Source organism: Heloderma suspectum, chromosome 4 (genome assembly GCF_057233095.1).
Source record: "Heloderma suspectum isolate Gila_16-S chromosome 4, 16-S_ref, whole genome shotgun sequence".
NCBI classification, from domain to species: domain Eukaryota; kingdom Metazoa; phylum Chordata; class Lepidosauria; order Squamata; family Helodermatidae; genus Heloderma; species Heloderma suspectum.
In genome coordinates, this window is record NC_139461.1 from 37,600,827 (window position 1) to 37,617,619 (window position 16,793).

General features: G+C 40.2%; 1 protein-coding gene across 2 annotated transcripts in view; it reads left to right on the forward strand.

The window, feature by feature from the left end:
* The window catches only part of LRP12 (LDL receptor related protein 12), a 37,377-nt gene extending 21,285 nt beyond the window's left edge, over window positions 1-16,092 (forward strand). Inside the window, exons 2-7 of one of the 2 annotated variants that reach the window (XM_084848957.1) lie at window positions 1,792-1,848; window positions 8,737-8,872; window positions 10,308-10,510; window positions 11,721-12,819; window positions 13,657-13,789; window positions 14,393-16,092. In XM_084848957.1, coding sequence (XP_084705083.1) covers window positions 1,792-1,848; window positions 8,737-8,872; window positions 10,308-10,510; window positions 11,721-12,819; window positions 13,657-13,789; window positions 14,393-15,253 — 2,489 coding nt within the window. In that variant the 3' untranslated portion in view covers window positions 15,254-16,092. The remainder of the gene's footprint in view (window positions 1-1,791; window positions 1,849-8,736; window positions 8,873-10,307; window positions 10,511-11,720; window positions 12,820-13,656; window positions 13,790-14,392) is intronic. The other variant, XM_084848958.1, reaches the window with a different exon arrangement.
* Window positions 16,093-16,793: the final 701 nt, after the last annotated feature.

The following is a 16,793-nucleotide window of genomic DNA, read 5'->3' on the forward strand; positions in this document are numbered from 1 at the left end:
GTCCTATTTCTTTCTAACCCTGCAACCTTGTGAAATATGAAAACTTCACAGGATCTCTGTGTTACTTGCATAAGGCAAGCTCCTAGATTCAAACTGTCTCTTAAATCTGAGAAATTCTTCTGCAATAAGAAGTTCGTAGATCTCATCTGAGATCCAGCTGTGGGTTTCACAGAGGAAGGAAGACACTGCCCGCATCCCATTGTCAGCCCTGTCCTTACAAGCACATACACACATAAGGGGCACACTCCTGATATGCTCTTAGTAAGTATAATATCTGGAAAGGAGAGAAAGATCACATTCCATTCCCTGAACATATTAAGAGTCCGATTCTGCTTTTTGCAGTAGAACAGAGCTGGAGAAGGCTCTCAGTAAAGAAAGTGGAACTTTTAATTTGGGTTATACTAATCTCCTCCCATCAAAAGGAAAGCAGGTCTTTTTCTGGCAAGGAAACTGGGGTATTCCCCCTCAGCTTCTATCACCAGAAAGTTGAAAAACAGCAGTGCTCTCTGCTGCAGGGATGCTTTACCCGCTGCCTCCAGGAAAAGCATCACAGCAAGGACAAGACCAACTTGGCCCCATGCATCCTCCAGAGAAGGAACAGCTGCAGGCAACTTACTTCGCCCTTCCGTTCCGAAAAGAACCCCTATAAGAACTTTGTAACTAAGAACTAGTGCCTGAGTTTGCCTTTTTCCTCCACTCTCCCAAGTCCTTTTCCTTTTCTGTTGTGTGTTTTAGATTGTAAATCTTATTACTATCTTTGTAAGCTTAACTACCTTTCTCAACTACAGAGCAAGGTAAAAATGTTTTTAAAAATAAGGATTTCTGTTACGTTCTTAAAGTACATCACTTCTTATTTAACTGTCTTGTTATGCAGTAGCTACATTGCCTAAAACAGCCATTCCCAGTTATATACATAACAAGGCAAGAAAAATAACATTACGGAAGAAAAAGGTTGGGGTGGAAGTCTGTGTCATGGGGAGCATTGTACATGGAAAGGGGACTTTAAAGGTTTATCCTTCGTTTGGAAGTCCCATAGGTTAAATTAACCCATGTTCTGGCTGTCGCTAATTGGCAAGTCATTTGCAAGCATATTTTACCACGCAGATTGAGTAATTTTTATTCACAGCACTACATTGTTTGTTGATCCTCTAATTAATGAACAGAAGTAGAGATGCAATGTGGTCATGACACTGGAAAGATGCTGCTATAAAATAATATGGCAAGATTAAGAACTTGACTACTCCTAGGCTTACCAGGTGAAAAGCAGCCAAACTCCGATTGGTCAGAATTCTGATGGTGGCTTCCTCCAAACAGCCTAGAAAAGCTGGAGGGGGCTTGCCTTCGAGATTCAGCTGGTCAGTGATTTTTTTCTCTTCTCTCTGCTTATCTCACTCTGTTAATCTCCATTATTTGTTGGTGGAACGGGGAGGCTGGAACAGGATTATAAAAAGAGTGAAAGAGCACTGGAAGAGGAAACTTAAATTAGACTAAAACATCTGAAATCCCTTATAATCTGTTAGGGGGAAATGAAGCTCTGATGCCTCCTGGGTTCTTTATTTAACTTGTTCACTGTTTGATACAGAATCCTTTTGTGTTTTGATTGTATAATCATTATATTTTCCCCCTATTTGTTCTTCCTTTAAAAATGTAGTAGAAGAGGTCTTGGATCTAAAGTATTTGAATATTAAAGTAGCTCAGTTTTTGTTCTTTTTCTTTTCTGTAATACTATATCTGAAGAATTTCTACAAATTTTATCTTGGAAATTAGTTTATTCATTATGTTTAATTTTAGGAAACAGTGCTCTTGCAGAACGTTCTGAAAATGTGCATATTTCAGGAGTCTCAACTGGTAAGTCATTTTTTTGTAATGTTTAAATTTCATGCATGACTTAAATAGTAAATATTGAAAGCCACCTGGTATCTTATGAAGAGATATTTGGCTATAAAAATTATTACTGCCTTTTGCAGCATGTAATAAGGAATGAAGCAACTGGAACATGGAAACATTTTCATAAGATAAATTTGATACCTCCATGCTCGTGAACAGATTATTCCTTTCTAAATGTTTAATTATTTTTCCAAACATTAAAGAGAAAAGTTGGCCCAAGTTGATTTTTCTTACACCAAAGTTTTGTAAAGTGAAATTTATTGGAATATTCTTTTTTAAAGCAATATTACTATCAATAACACAAGCAGCCATATTATACATTTTCTTTGATAGGGCTTGAAGCAGCATCTGCTGTTCACCTGACTGCACAGTTATTCTAATACAAGGAGTAATTCAGTGCAACACTAATGGAGTACTGGCAGATTCCTTAAGGTTGGCTCCTCTCCTTTGCCACCCAGAAAAAAACTAAAGAGATTGCTGAAGGTCAGGACTTTTGCTCGAGGACAATCATTTGTTTTATTTCATGTATTTATTTAAAATATTTCCAGGCCATTAAAAGCCCTCTCAATATGGTTTACCAAATAAAGTCCCATGCAATAATAAACAGCACAATTAATAAATCAATAAAAACCAGCAATAACAGCAAGCATCAAGTCCAAACAGTACTAAAATCTAACACACAATTACAGTTAAAATCCAAGGATAGTCCAATAAAATCCAATAAAACACAGACAAGAAATGGCCAAAGAAACAAATGGGTCTTCAGAGCTTTCCTGAAATCATGTAATGATGGGGCCTGGCAGGCCCCCGATGGCAACTCATTGCAGAGGTGTGAGGACCCTGTGGAAAAGGCCCTCTCCCTTATACTTGCCAGCTTAACTGCCCTGCAAGGTGGGCAAGTGGGAACAACCTCCATTGCTGATCTTGATGTGCAGACAGGCTGATAAAGGTGAAGATGGTCCATCAAGTAACTTGTTTGCCAAACCTTAAACAATTTGGGACCATGTGGCCTTCCAGATGTTGTTGGACTGCAACTTCTATCAGCCCTAGCCAGCATAGCCAGTGGTGAAGGATGGTGGGAGTTGCAGTCCAATGATACCTGGAACACCAGGTTAAAATTGGCACTTTAAATTAGACTTGAAAACACACCTAACCCATGCAGCTGGTGCAGTATAGCTGCCACATGATCTGACAGCCTCACTCCCATCAACATATGGTTAGCTGAAGTTTCCAAACTACCTTTAAAGGTAGCTGCTCATAGAGCACATTATGATAGTCCAGCCTGGACATTAGTAGTGCATGAATAACCAAGGCAAGGTCTGTCCTCTCCAGACAGCTTAGGCGTACCCTCCTAACCTCATAAAAAACATTCCTGGCTGCTGTAGCCACCTGAGCTTTCCTACTTTGCACAGAGTCTAGGAGGGCTTCCAAACTGTGCACACGGTCCTACAGGGGAAGTGCAACCCCATCTAAGACCATACATTTACTCCATTCATTGTACTTGGTTTCCCTACCTACAACACCTCTGTCTTGCCTAGACTAAGTGTCAGCTACGTCTATTCTGCCAGCACACACTGAAAAGGATGCTTTGGACTAATTTAATTTAATTTAACTTAGCTTAAATTAACATAACTGCATTGGTAGATTTTGTAAGTAAGCTTTCACTAAATACCCAATCTTCATCATTTACATAATGAAAGTTCATACTTTAAAAACCCAGTTGTGCTCCAGCAGTCTGTCTCTAGTTATTTTGTACTGGCATCCATATTGAAAGATCTATAGATGGCTTTTGCATACCTGCTTTGGAGTAAGAAGTAGCTTGGAGTTTTAGAGTCAGTCTGCACTTATTTGGTCTGCTTATAATAAGGTGTCTGGAACTGAAAAGTTATCCTTTCTCTAGTCAACACTGAGGGAGCTGCCTATGCAAATAGTGGGGTGCATAAGCTACCCTGAAGGAGTTCTGAGTTGTTTCTTACATTACACTGGGAAAATGTAGGACTCCTATGTATATGGACACACACCCCAGTGAATGTGTGGTCACTTAGCATGTCAAGCCATTACAGGACGTGGGAGGTCTTTGTGCGCTTCCAGCATTCCCCCTCCCCTTTCCTCTGTCAAGGAACATGAAAACCAATGTGAAATACTTTTTATTAAAAGTTATAGGATATACTAATCTAAAATTGCCCGATGTTTGGTTATCCTGTGTCTGAATGGTTATCCTGTGTCTGAATATTTGGTCTGTCTGTTGTTGTTTTTAACGTAACCTGCCAAAATGGGCTAACATGGGCCACAAATTACATAGTTCAAAGTCTTTACTCTTTGTGGCTCTAAATTCGTAAAGTTGCTTAGGAAAAAAAAAACCAGACAGCCCAAATATTCAAATATAGGATATCTTATCACAAATTATGGAAATAAATAACTTGCAATGGGTATTCCACAAACAGTAAATTTCCACATTCTTTGGTACCTCTCCAAGATACACACAGAGAACGGGGGGATGCCTGAGAAGAGTGCCGTCTCCTTTACCAACCTGCCTGGCCACCGAGGTCATCAGAGCATGTCCCTGGTGGTTCCACATGGACCTGGCTGGAGTCCACCAGGAAAAGAGCCTTCATTGTAATCCCCCCCTTCCTGTGGAACTCTCTGCCTTTGGAGGTCAGACAGGCACCAACGTTGTGTTGCTTTTGGCGCCTCCTGAAGACATTGTTATTTTGAGAGGCCTTCCTTGAGTGACCAGCCACCATTTATTACATTCAGGATCTGTTTCTTTTAAAATGTTTTAATGGTTTTAATATGGTGTTTATTCTTTTATCTTGTTGTTCACCGCGCCAAAATCTTTGATGTGGAGTGGTATACAAATATTGTGAATGAATGAATGAATGAATGAATGAAAGAAACCCACAAGAGGAACAACAATGACAAATACCATAAAAGTCCTCAGCACAATATAGGTCCTCTTCTCTCTCCAGAATGCTTAAAAGGGCTCCTCTTTCTGGTACTACAGCTTGGGCCTGTAGAGACAAGTCTCAGTCAGTAAATCCCAGGCCATAGGCCTTCTCGCCTGTGTGGGCTGACTGAGGTATTTCTCTCCCTCTCCTCCTTTGGTTTACTGTTAAACAAGAAACCAAACCATCCATCACAGTAATTTAACAATATCTTAAATAAAAGATAAATGTAGGCTGGTAGGCCTCAGCCCAGTGATTCATTTACACTTTTGTAGCAGTATTTTTTCTTCTCTTTACAACAGGATTGAGCAACTTGTGGCCTTCCAGGTGTTTTGGCCTACAGCTCCTGTTACCCTTAGCCATAAAAAACTAATGGTGAGGGATCACCGGAGGTGTAGGCCAAAATATCTGGCCACAAGTTGCCCGCACCTACTCTACAACATCACTAATAAGAGCCGCTATCAAGGAGATCTTTTATTCTTTATTTTTAGGCCCAACACGTACCTGTAAAATTAGGGACAGCTCTCAGCCAGTAAATCCCAGGCCACAGATGTTTTCCCTTATGTGGAGTTCCTTATTCAGCTGGCTGAGGTATCCCCCCCCCCTTGCACGTTAGGACAAGTAATCCTTGTTGAAGGTGATTCTTACTTTATACAAGGTCATTATAAGAATTACTGAGAATGGATGACAGGGTTCGCATGACATGATGAGCCACTATGGTTTATTTTTGGGGGGAAAACACTGTGGCTTATTGCGTCATCTGCGTGCAGTTTTCCCCAACCACTGTGTTTTATTTAGCCAAAATAAGCCACCCTGATAAGCCACAGTCTGCAGTGAGATTTCTTTTAGCCACGGTGGCATATCGTGTCGTCTGGCACTCCAGTGTGGCTAAAGAGCACCAGCGAGCTGCTTCGCAAGAGCGGCAGAAACTCCCGCTGCTCTTGCCAAGCAAGGCACAATCACCATTCGAGATGGTGCTCAAACCGCTACTCATGCCCCTTCCTGGCTCCAGTTGTGATTGGGGTCAGCCCCCCTTTTTTATGTTCGTGGTCCCATTGTGCAAAAATGGGACTGGGAACCTTGTCCGCACTTCACTGTAATTTTTCCCATGTGCACAAATGGGAAATGGTATTTTTTTGTTCAGGTTCCTGGTCCTGCACAGGTGCAAAGCAGCGGGAAACTGGCTCCCCCCCCCTTGCACCCCTGCATGTTGCCCAAACATGCCAGGGCACAAGGGGGGAAGCCTGTATCCTTCAGTTTCCCACTTCTGTGCTCCAGTGCAGTATTGGGGGGGGGGAATTAAAAATAAAAAGAGCAGCCCTTTGAATCTCCAATGCAAGTCAGTGAAGATCACCTCCATTGACTTGTATTGGGGATCTAAAGGTGCCCCGTGAGGACTGGCTTGTCCCCACGGTTCTTGGCAGGGGGTAGATTTTGCCCCTCAACCCCTTTTTTATTATGGCTTTTTTATTTTGGGAACCCCTTTTGTTCAAAAGGGGTTCCAAGAACAGAAAATAAAAGGTAAAAATCAGGGGTGGGGGGCCAAATCCAACCCCCTGCCAAGGACGGGGGGCAAGCCAATCCTTGACAGGGAGGTGGATTTCACCCCCAACCCCAATAACCAGCGTGGGGCACCTTTAGATTTCAGTGGAATCCAATGGGATTTACAGGTGCCCATTCAATTCCATTGTAATCTAAAGGTGGGGGGAAATGGGATTTTTTGGTGGGGGGGAGGCATGGGGCAGGGGGAGTGGATCCCCAATAGGGGCATCCCCAGAGGGAGCTGTTTCACCCTGGCACGAAGGGGGTCCCCACTGGGAAATGAGTCTTTATTAAGGCCCTTTCTCCTGCCCCTCATGGGAGCAGGGCGGCAGGGTGGGGGAGAAAATTTTCATTTGCAGTTTTGGGAAGATGTTAAAGCCTCTTTGCCAGCAGTGGCTATGGGGAGAATTGCTCTTTAGTGAATGAGCGTTGATCCTGCAAACCTCCAAGGTTTTATAGCCACCTTGGATTTTTGCTGCTGTCAGTGTCAGGGCATTGGATTTTGAGGGTGTTTTGGATTTTGAGGGTGTAGGAGGGTGTATCCCCTCCTAAGTAGGGGAGGCTAGCTATGAGGTTTCGTCCCGATCTTGCAAACCCCCATGGCGTTATAGGCATCTCACCCTTTTTGCTGCACTTGGGATTTTTTCTTCCCTAGGGTAATTGTGCAGGGTTTTGAGGGTGGATCGGGTGCCTTATGATGGGCGGGGGGGGGGGGATGTGTAGGACATTTTGTCCGGATCCTGCAACCTTCCAGCACTTTAGAGGTGAAACAGCACTGCTGTTTGGGTGGGAGGATTGCAGCAGGATGGGGGTGGGGGGGTGAGTCAAATTACACATAGTAAGCTACTGTGAGTAGTTTAATAAGCTACTCAAAGTAGTTATTAGCCCAGTTGTGTGGCTGGGCATCGTGAACTATTTAAAAAATAAGCTACTGTGAGTAACTTATTAAGCCACCCTGGTTTATCGTGATGTCCAAACGCAGCCACAATTTAGCAAAAGTTACTTATAAGTGTAAAAATTAAATGAATTGCTGGGAAAGATTGAGTTCTATAATAGTTAAGTATTTTTAGCTGATTTGTTTCTCTGGCAGCTGTCTTTGTGTAGATTTGGGAGCAGAAGTTGGTGGGGATTAGGACTTTCCTAGTACTGGTAGTTTGGCCTGTGATTTATATTTTTATAGATGTCTTTGTCATAAATACCCAGTTGTACTCTTCTGTGCTTGAGGCAAATAATTGCATTTTTAAAAACAAGTCAGCATTTATAATGTTTCTTTAGTTTTAAAAATCTGACCATGAATTTTTTTGAAAGGAGATAGTTGAATATCATGCACGGTTCGTTGGAATTTACAAGTGTACATTATTATTTTCTTCTTTTTTTGTTGATGGAACCTCTATATCTTCTTTGTCCCATAACATGAATCCCAAGTAAGAGATTGTTCATTTGAGTACATTTCATAGAAATGAATGTAGAATTCCAAAGAGTAATGGAGTAAGAGCACCACCTAATGGGTGGTTAAACGAAAACAATACAGCTTCTGTAAAACCAAATCTTTACTGCTGGATTGATGAAAAATCTGACTTCTAAATTTCCGAGGCTTGCATTTTTCCATTTTCTACAACTGTCATGTGTGCTGAAGCATAAACCACTTTTTAATTTTACTCCAAGTACACATTTCAGCTTCACAACAAAAAAAAATGCGGGAATACTTTTTTCTTGTTGCTTTATTTACCTGCAGCGTGTTCCTTTTACATGCATCACCTTTCCTGGCATGGCATGTGTGTTTTGTCATTGTTCACATATGTTTGGAAGCTGCTGGTGTATTCATTTTGTTGACTTACCCAGACTAAATTTACCCATTTTTTTCTGCTCTTCAGAATGCAGTTAACAGTGTGCTGTCTGTGTTTTACTTTGTTTAGAATAAAATAATGGAACACTTCGGAATTTGAATAATGTGCTTTGCAAACATTTTTTCTCAACTCTAAGTACGTGTGTATCTGCTTTTGACTTTGTGGAGAAGTGATTGCAATGCTGATGATCCAGTTGTTCATACTTTTTAATGAATATTTTTATTTAATTTTCATTAGAGTTCAGTAATATTTTGCATCTTCATTTGTGTAAAGTCACACAATTAAAGAAATACAGCCTGTATCCAATGGATTCCCTCAACCATTTGGAGCAGATTTGTGGGGTGTATGAGGGATTTCGGGGGGGGGGGGAATCACTGAAAATAATCTCCCTTGCCATTCTGGTGGCAGACATCTTCCATGAGCACCCTAGATGTTCTTCCACTAAACCTTAGGGACTGACTTTTAATATGCTGAAATATCTTATACCTAATAACATCAACTTACATATTTTTCAGCTTGTGGAGATATTCCAGAACAAATTAGAGGCCCAAGTGGGATAATCACTAGCCCAGGCTGGCCTCTTGAATATCCTGCTAGATTGAACTGTAGCTGGTATATCCGGGCAAACCAAGGGGAAATTATTACGATAAGGTAATTTGGGTGTTGAACCTTCTAAAAAATATTGTGGAAGATGTCAATGATAGTTTAAAATTGTTTGCTTATATGTTTTGCTGGTGGAGAAATTAGTTCTTGTAAATATTTTGATTGATTGCTCTTAACTTCCATTCTCTTCGCCGTGTTCAGCTTTAAAAAAAATATCCCTCGAATTAAAGATCCAGATATACAGCAGCAGATAGGTTATGCCAGGCTGTCAGATTTAAAGTAAAAATCTAGAACTAGATTTTTGTGAACTGCCCAGAGAGCTTCAGCTATGTGACGGTACAGAAATGAAATAAATGAAATTTGACTTGGATTCCTGCACTGAGCAGGGAGTTGGACTTGGTGGTATTATAGGCCCCTTCCAACCCTGCTATTCTATGATTCTGTGAAATTATCGATGCCTGGCAGCATTCCTTACAATGTACATATTTGGTTCTGTAGTGATGATCTTACCTGATCAGTAAGTTCAGGAAGTAGATACTTAAGGCAGAATCCAAAGGGCCTCATAGGCTCATGTAACAGCTTTCACTAGCCCAGTGAACCTGTGGGGTTTTCTGATTTGAACAGCCAGTTTCCATGCAGTATTAAAGATTGCTTTTGAAACTACTCTGTTTAAAAAGTTTGCTTGTGTCATGGAAGTCTTCTCCTTGAAAACAACAATTTCCTTTGAGGAACTCGCTTTGGTAGGTTGGATCCAAAGGTACCCTTCTGTATGCAGAAGAGATGTGCCACTCATGGAAGTTTTGTTTCAAAACTCGTAACTACAGTGTTGTGTAATAGTTTTTAAAAATATTATTTTTACTGTTCGCTACTCTGAAATCCCTTTTAGGATTGAAGAGCAGAGTATCATTACCTGTAAGTAAATTAAATAAAAGTGACACTAAACTCCACTTGAGCAGCCTCTTGTACAAGTGGAAGCATGAAACTTGCTATAGAACCTAGGAAATCCAACCTTCAGCAATAGTATTTCAGGTTGCTACTTAGAATGGTTAAAAAATGGAAATAAATCATGTGTATGATATATCCTGCTGTTAGCGACAATAACTTAAAACCTCCTCTCAGTGACTCTGTTTTTAGTGGGAGGGGGGTTGAAATAAAGAGGGGAATTACCCACATTTTCCTAATAGACTTAAGAAAAAGCTCATGTCTATAGTTGATATTTAGATATGATTACCTGCAATTCTGGATTAAAAGCTGTTAAAGTTTTGAAAGGTATTTTTCCCGAGTAGAGAGATAAAAATTAAGATGCAGCTTTGTATAATTAGAATGTGTGAAAACCATGATCCTTAGGTAATGTAGTATAAAACAGTTCCTTGGACCTTGTTGAACTTCATGTCAGTCAAAAACTCATCTAAAATATTATTTAACATATTAGTTAAATGATGATTTTAAACAAAAATAATAAGACAATTTTTGCCTTTTGCAGTTTTCAGGATTTTGATGTTCAAGGATCACGGCGATGCAGTTCAGATTCCCTAACAATAGGGGCCTACAAAAGTATGGAAAATTACAGAGTATGTGGGTCTTCTATTCCATCTCCATATATCTCTTCACAGGACCATGTTTGGATCAGATTTCATTCAGATGATAGTATATCACGGAAAGGTTTCAGATTGACTTATTTTGCAGGTAAGCTTCAAATGCAGAAATGTTACAATAAAACATTTCCTGTTTTGTCTCGATTTGTGGGACAGTGTTTGTAGCCTTGTTTGTTTGAAAAGATTGTGCATTAACCACTCAATGAAAACAAACTTTCCCTTATTTTATTTATTTATTTATTGCATTTATATCCCGCCGTTTTTCCTCTTGCAAGGAACCCAATGCGGCTTACATTCTCCTCCTCCTCTCCATTTTATCCTCACAACAACAGCCCTGTGAGGTAGGTTGGACTGAGTGTCTGTGACTGGCCCAAAGTCACCCAGTGAACTTCCATGGCCGGGTAGGGACTTGAACCCAGATCTCCCAGCTCCCAGTCCAACACTCTAGCCACTACACTGAAAAATGCTGTTGCTAACAGATGTAACTATTACTTTGGATGTCAGTTTGGGACACATTTGAAGCATTAGGTTAGACATGTGTAGTATGTATATTCAAAATATTGATATTGAATTTCAAAGAAGGAGCCTGGTCCTCCCAAGAATTTTAGAGAGTGAGATACCATATTTTACACACTATGCCATTCATCCTTGATTGAACATGCACACATTTTGTATTTGTGCTTTCTTGAATACAAAGCATACAGACCAGAGTACAAAATGTAGCATATGAAGCTGCTCAAAACTTCATACGCTGTTGAATGCGTTGGGTTTTTTTTTTACACCAGTCCAGTTGAATCTGTCATATTGTTTTGGATAAGTTGTTAACTTACTATTTCCAGCCAAATAATTCTTATGACATTGATGAGTGAAAGCTTTAATAGTGTGTCATAACCATGACACACTGACGCACAGGTTATTTACATGAAAGGGTAATGTAGAAAGGGGCTGCACCTGTAGTCCTGCCCCATATGACATGAAGCTTCCAACTCTGCCATCCAAGCATTTGTGTGGATGTCTTCAAACGGGGAAGCAGACCTTTCCTAGATTCTGGAACCAGGATCACACAGGGCCTGGGGGAGCCTACCCACTTAAAGGTCAAGGTGTGCAGGCTTCCTTGCCTCAGACATCTGCACAAATGCTTGGATAGGGCCAGGAGGAGCTGTATTTCATTGGGGGTAGGGCTATAGGCATGACACTGTAGCTCTTTTCTACACATGAGTAATGCATGAAAGGGGCTACTGTAAAATCAGCATGTGATAAACTTTAAAAAATATATAATTTCTTAAATGTGCGATTTTTAGGGAAATCCAGTGAGCCAAGCTGCGACTGTAACCAGTTCCATTGTGCTAATGGGAAATGTATTCCGGAATCTTGGAAATGTAATGACATGGATGAATGTGGAGACAACTCTGATGAAGAAATCTGTGCCAAAGCTAGTCCTCCAGCTGCTGCTTCCTTCCAGCCATGTGCATACAACCAGTTCCAGTGTTTGTCTCGTTTCAATGTTTACACTTGCATTCCAGAAACTTCAAAATGTGATGGAAACCTTGACTGTCTTGACTTGGGAGATGAAATAGACTGTGGTGTGCCAACTTGTGGGCAGTTGCTAAAATATTTTTATGGTACTTTCAATTCTCCTAATTATCCAGACTTTTATCCTCCAGGTAGCAACTGCACTTGGCTGATAGACACAGGGGATCACCGCAAAGTTATTTTGCGTTTCACTGACTTTAAACTTGATGGTACTGGTTATGGGGACTATGTCAAAATATATGATGGATTAGAGGAGAATCCACGCAAACTATTGCGTGTTTTAACTGCTTTTGATTCTCATGCCCCTCTTACAGTTGTTTCATCTTCTGGTCAAATCAGAGTGCATTTTTGTGCTGACAAGGTGAATGCTGCAAGAGGATTTAATGCTACATATCAAGTAGATGGCTTCTGCCTGCCATGGGAAATTCCATGTGGTGGAAACTGGGGCTGTTACACAGAGCAGCAGCGCTGTGATGGCTATTGGCATTGTCCAAATGGAAGGGATGAAACCAACTGCACCATGTGCCAGAAAGAAGAATTTCCTTGCTCTCGGAATGGTGCTTGTTATCCACGCTCTGACCGCTGCAACTACCAAAATCATTGCCCCAATGGTTCCGATGAAAAGAATTGCTTCTTTTGCCAGCCAGGAAACTTCCACTGCAAAAATAATCGATGTGTGTTTGAAAGCTGGGTTTGTGATTCTCAAGATGATTGCGGTGATGGTAGCGATGAAGAGAATTGTCCAGTTATTGTGCCCACCAGAGTAATAACTGCTGCTGTCATTGGGAGCCTTATTTGTGGGCTGCTCCTTGTCATTGCATTGGGGTGCACTTGTAAGCTGTATTCATTAAGAATGTTTGAACGAAGGTAAGTATCCTGTTATAAAATCTAACCTGTATATTATTTCTGATTTACCTTAAAGTATTGTAGTCCAAACATGACACTGGATGGCTACCTTTATTGATGAATTCTGCATTTTTTTTTTACTAATACAAAAATGCTTTGTTAGTACAGTTCTCATTAAGTAGCATGACTCTGAATGCCCCATACTTTCATGGGAGTTTCCACTGCCTCCGTATAGGCAGTCACACCTATGGAATGAATTGGACTTACCCCATTGGTCCTTGGCTGTAGAGGATGAGTGGAGAGAGTCCAATATGCATCCAGACAAGCTACAGTACTGTGTAAAGGCCAGTGACCTTACTGACCAATGCCAACACCAAGAGCCTTTACCCCAAACTAGTATGGCCCAGCATACTGGGGAGACCTCCCAGAATCTACTATGTTTTATGGACATTTTGTGCCAAGATTTGCCATGCTTTTTAATGGACTGCAGCCATACTCGTAAATATACTTTGCAACCCAACAGCATTTGTAGCCTTGTTCTTTGAGATTTTAGGATATTTTGTTTATCTTCTTGTTCATTCACTAAATAGAGTTTGATTAGTCTTGTGTATTTACCACTTTGAAACTACAAATTCAAATTTGATTGTGTGTGTGTGTGTGTAAATTCTGTTCATCCTGTGAAATTTATTGATATTATGAGTGCAATTAATAGTAATAGTATCTGTGCATGGCACTTCAGATTACAAGAGGACAGATCCCTGCCCCAAAAGGGGAAGGAGCAGGCATATATAATGGTGTCGCTCTTATCTATGAGAACTGAATTTGGAGAACATATAATTTATTTGGATTTTTAAATAGATCATTTGAGACACAGTTGTCAAGGGTTGAGGCTGAGTTGTTGCGAAGAGAAGCACCTCCTTCTTATGGACAGTTGATTGCTCAGGGCTTAATTCCACCAGTTGAAGATTTTCCTGTTTGTTCACCAAATCAGGTAAGAGTTTTCATGCTAACTCTAAATAGGTTGCTCTGAGAATTAAAGAAGCCTAAGGTACCTCATCAGTTAGATAGTCCAACTCCTTACTCCAGAAAGATTCTCTAGACTTAAACCATATGTAACATACACATCAGCTCCCTCTAAACCAAGGATGGGGAACCACTGCACGCGGCATCTTTGGGTCTGGCCCATGGCCACCCCTACTTAGGGGAGACAGAGAGAGAAAGAAGGATAGAACATGGGATGGCAGAGAGAAGATGCAGTGGCCTTGTCGAAACTCACTCACTGTTGAAACCCACCCACTCCCTTTTTGAATACAATAATGCAATCCATTTGACCACTGGCGCTGCCCTGGCCATGTATGCCTTTTGGGTTCTAAGCAGGTACCTTTTGTGATAGAATGTAATCCAAAATGAGAATTTAATTGAAAAATGGCAATTTCAAGTTAATTTGCACACTGACATCTTCCCAGAAGGAAGCAAGCATTGTGCATAAGCAAACAATGAGACACACACCCTGATGAATAGAAGTGATTCTGCATTGTTTTATGTTATGTTTTTTTCTCCATTGGACTTAACTGTGTTTTTTGGGGTTTTGCAGGCATCAGTTTTAGAAAATTTGAGACTAGCAGTGCGATCTCAGCTTGGATTTACTTCTATTAGGCTTCCAATTGCTGGCCGGTCAAGTAATATTTGGAACCGAATCTTTAATTTTGCAAGATCTCGTCATTCGGGATCCCTAGCATTGGTTTCATCAGATGGAGATGATATCGCCAGCCAGAATACTAACAGAGAAGCTGAAAGAAACAGCTCTCACCGAAGCCTCTTTTCAGTGGAGTCGGATGATACAGACACAGAAACTGAACGAAGAGATACAGCAGGCGCCGTTGGTGGTGTTGCTGCTACCTTGCCCCAAAAGGTCCCTCCTGCAACAGCAGTGGAAGCAACTGTAGTCTGTGGAACTTCCTTGGTTCAGAATACTAGTGGTAGTATGGACAATGGAAGAGAAGCAACAGGTGTGGAACCCCCAAGTTCCAGTCCAGGACGCCATCAATTCTCTAGTGCACTAAGTCGTATGACTCAAGGGTTACGTTGGGTACGCTTCACTTTAGGGAGATCAAGTCCAGTTAATCAGAACCAAAGTCCTTTGAGACAGCTTGATAATGGGGTAGGTGGAGAAAGAGATGAAGATGATGATGTTGAAATGCTAATTCCTGTTTCTGATGTTGCATCAGACTTTGATGTGAATGACTGTTCAAGACCTCTACTTGATCTCACCTCAGACCAAGGACAAGGGCTTAGACAGCCTTACAGCGGAACACATAATGGAGTACGGTCTTGTAATCGAGACGGCCCCTGCGAGCGCTGTGGAATAGTACATACTGCCCAGATTCCTGACACTTGCTTAGAAGCAACACTGAAAAATGAAACTAGCGATGATGAGGCTTTGCTACTTTGTTAAGTATTGATTGAATGGGTGGAAATGTATGCAAGTTGGAGCAATATTGGTGATTGTTTTGTACTTCATAATTAAGGAGAAAACTAGTTATTTTTTGTTTCAAAAAGAATCCAGGGCAAATCATGTGACTTAAAATTTTTATTGTGCATGACTGAATTCATCTTTATCATGGGGGGACTAAAACAAAAGTTTTCCCAAGTCTGCATACATAATGTACTTCTGTTCCTATTTGGTTATTCTTCAACATTTATCTTCTGAGAGCTTTTCCCACAACTCCTTTTTCTACTAGTATTCTTAAAGCCTGTGAAAGGAAGTGACTATAGACAGGATGTCTTGTAATTTGTGAAAACACATGAACAACAGGTGAATTTTAACGTGTATTTCAGACTTTCCTGAACATTTGCATTTTAAGTATTGCAGAGGTATGCCTCTGTAGCCAGTTCCTCCCTACACGGTAAGGTTTAAAGCAGGCTAAGGTAACCTGGGAAGTGGCCCTCAGTTTCAGATAGTGTTTCAGATGATGTAATTCACAATAGAAACATGGCTGCTCAACCACTTTTGGCTATCTGCCACTCCAGATTGTCAGGCTACTTTGTACAGAATATTTATTCCTTTTTGAAATTAAAACCAGTGTACTATTGCCAATATAATTTAACTGAATATACTAAATGCTGATTATTGCTAAAGTATTCTTTTTTTCTCTTGTGGTTTATAATATTTTGTCTAATTACTGAATGTCATCATGGTGAACTTTTTCAGAGTGAGGAGAGGGTTTCTCCAATACACTGTATATTTTTTCTTTTAAAAGTTCAAACAGCAGTTAACTTAGATAAACTGATGGCAAAAAAATCTTTTGTAGCTTTTATAACATTGACTTTAATAAGTTGGTCAGTATGGTACAACCAAATAAGGTGTAAAAATTCAAAGTAATTTTTCATCTATCTTTGAAGATAGATATCTGAAGCAGTTAAAATATGCATCTGATTCTTGTACATAATGTGTGTTTTTTTAAAAGCTGAACTAGGTACGTATAACTCTAGAAAATATGTTCCAACCGCTAATGGATCTTCTCCCTAATAGGGTTTAAATTTGTTTGGTCGAAAGGGATTTGCACTAAAACTATGTTAAGGTCTCTAAAGAGCTTAGTGCACAAGCACTATCACTTTAAATACTAGTCTCTAATACAGCAATGACTATATATAAATATATATATATAAATATAAATATTTCCATGGCTCTATTCTGGGGTTCTTGCTTTCTTCTGTTGTTCGTTGCGGCGATTGGATCTGCTTTACTAATCTCCTATTTATTCATTGTATTTAAAAGTTGGTTTACCTGGCATCTGTTTTTGCTTAAAACTGTATATTTCAAGGTTTTTATTTTTGTTACATCACGTTGGTGCAAAACATACCAGCAGGAGAAACATTAATAGTTTCCAGTTTAGTGCCCAGCAGGTAGTTATTGTTACTACTAGATGATATCAAGAAATCCATCTTTTGAGAAGGTAAAGATTGTCAGTTGCTGTTATATTTATTCTTTAAGT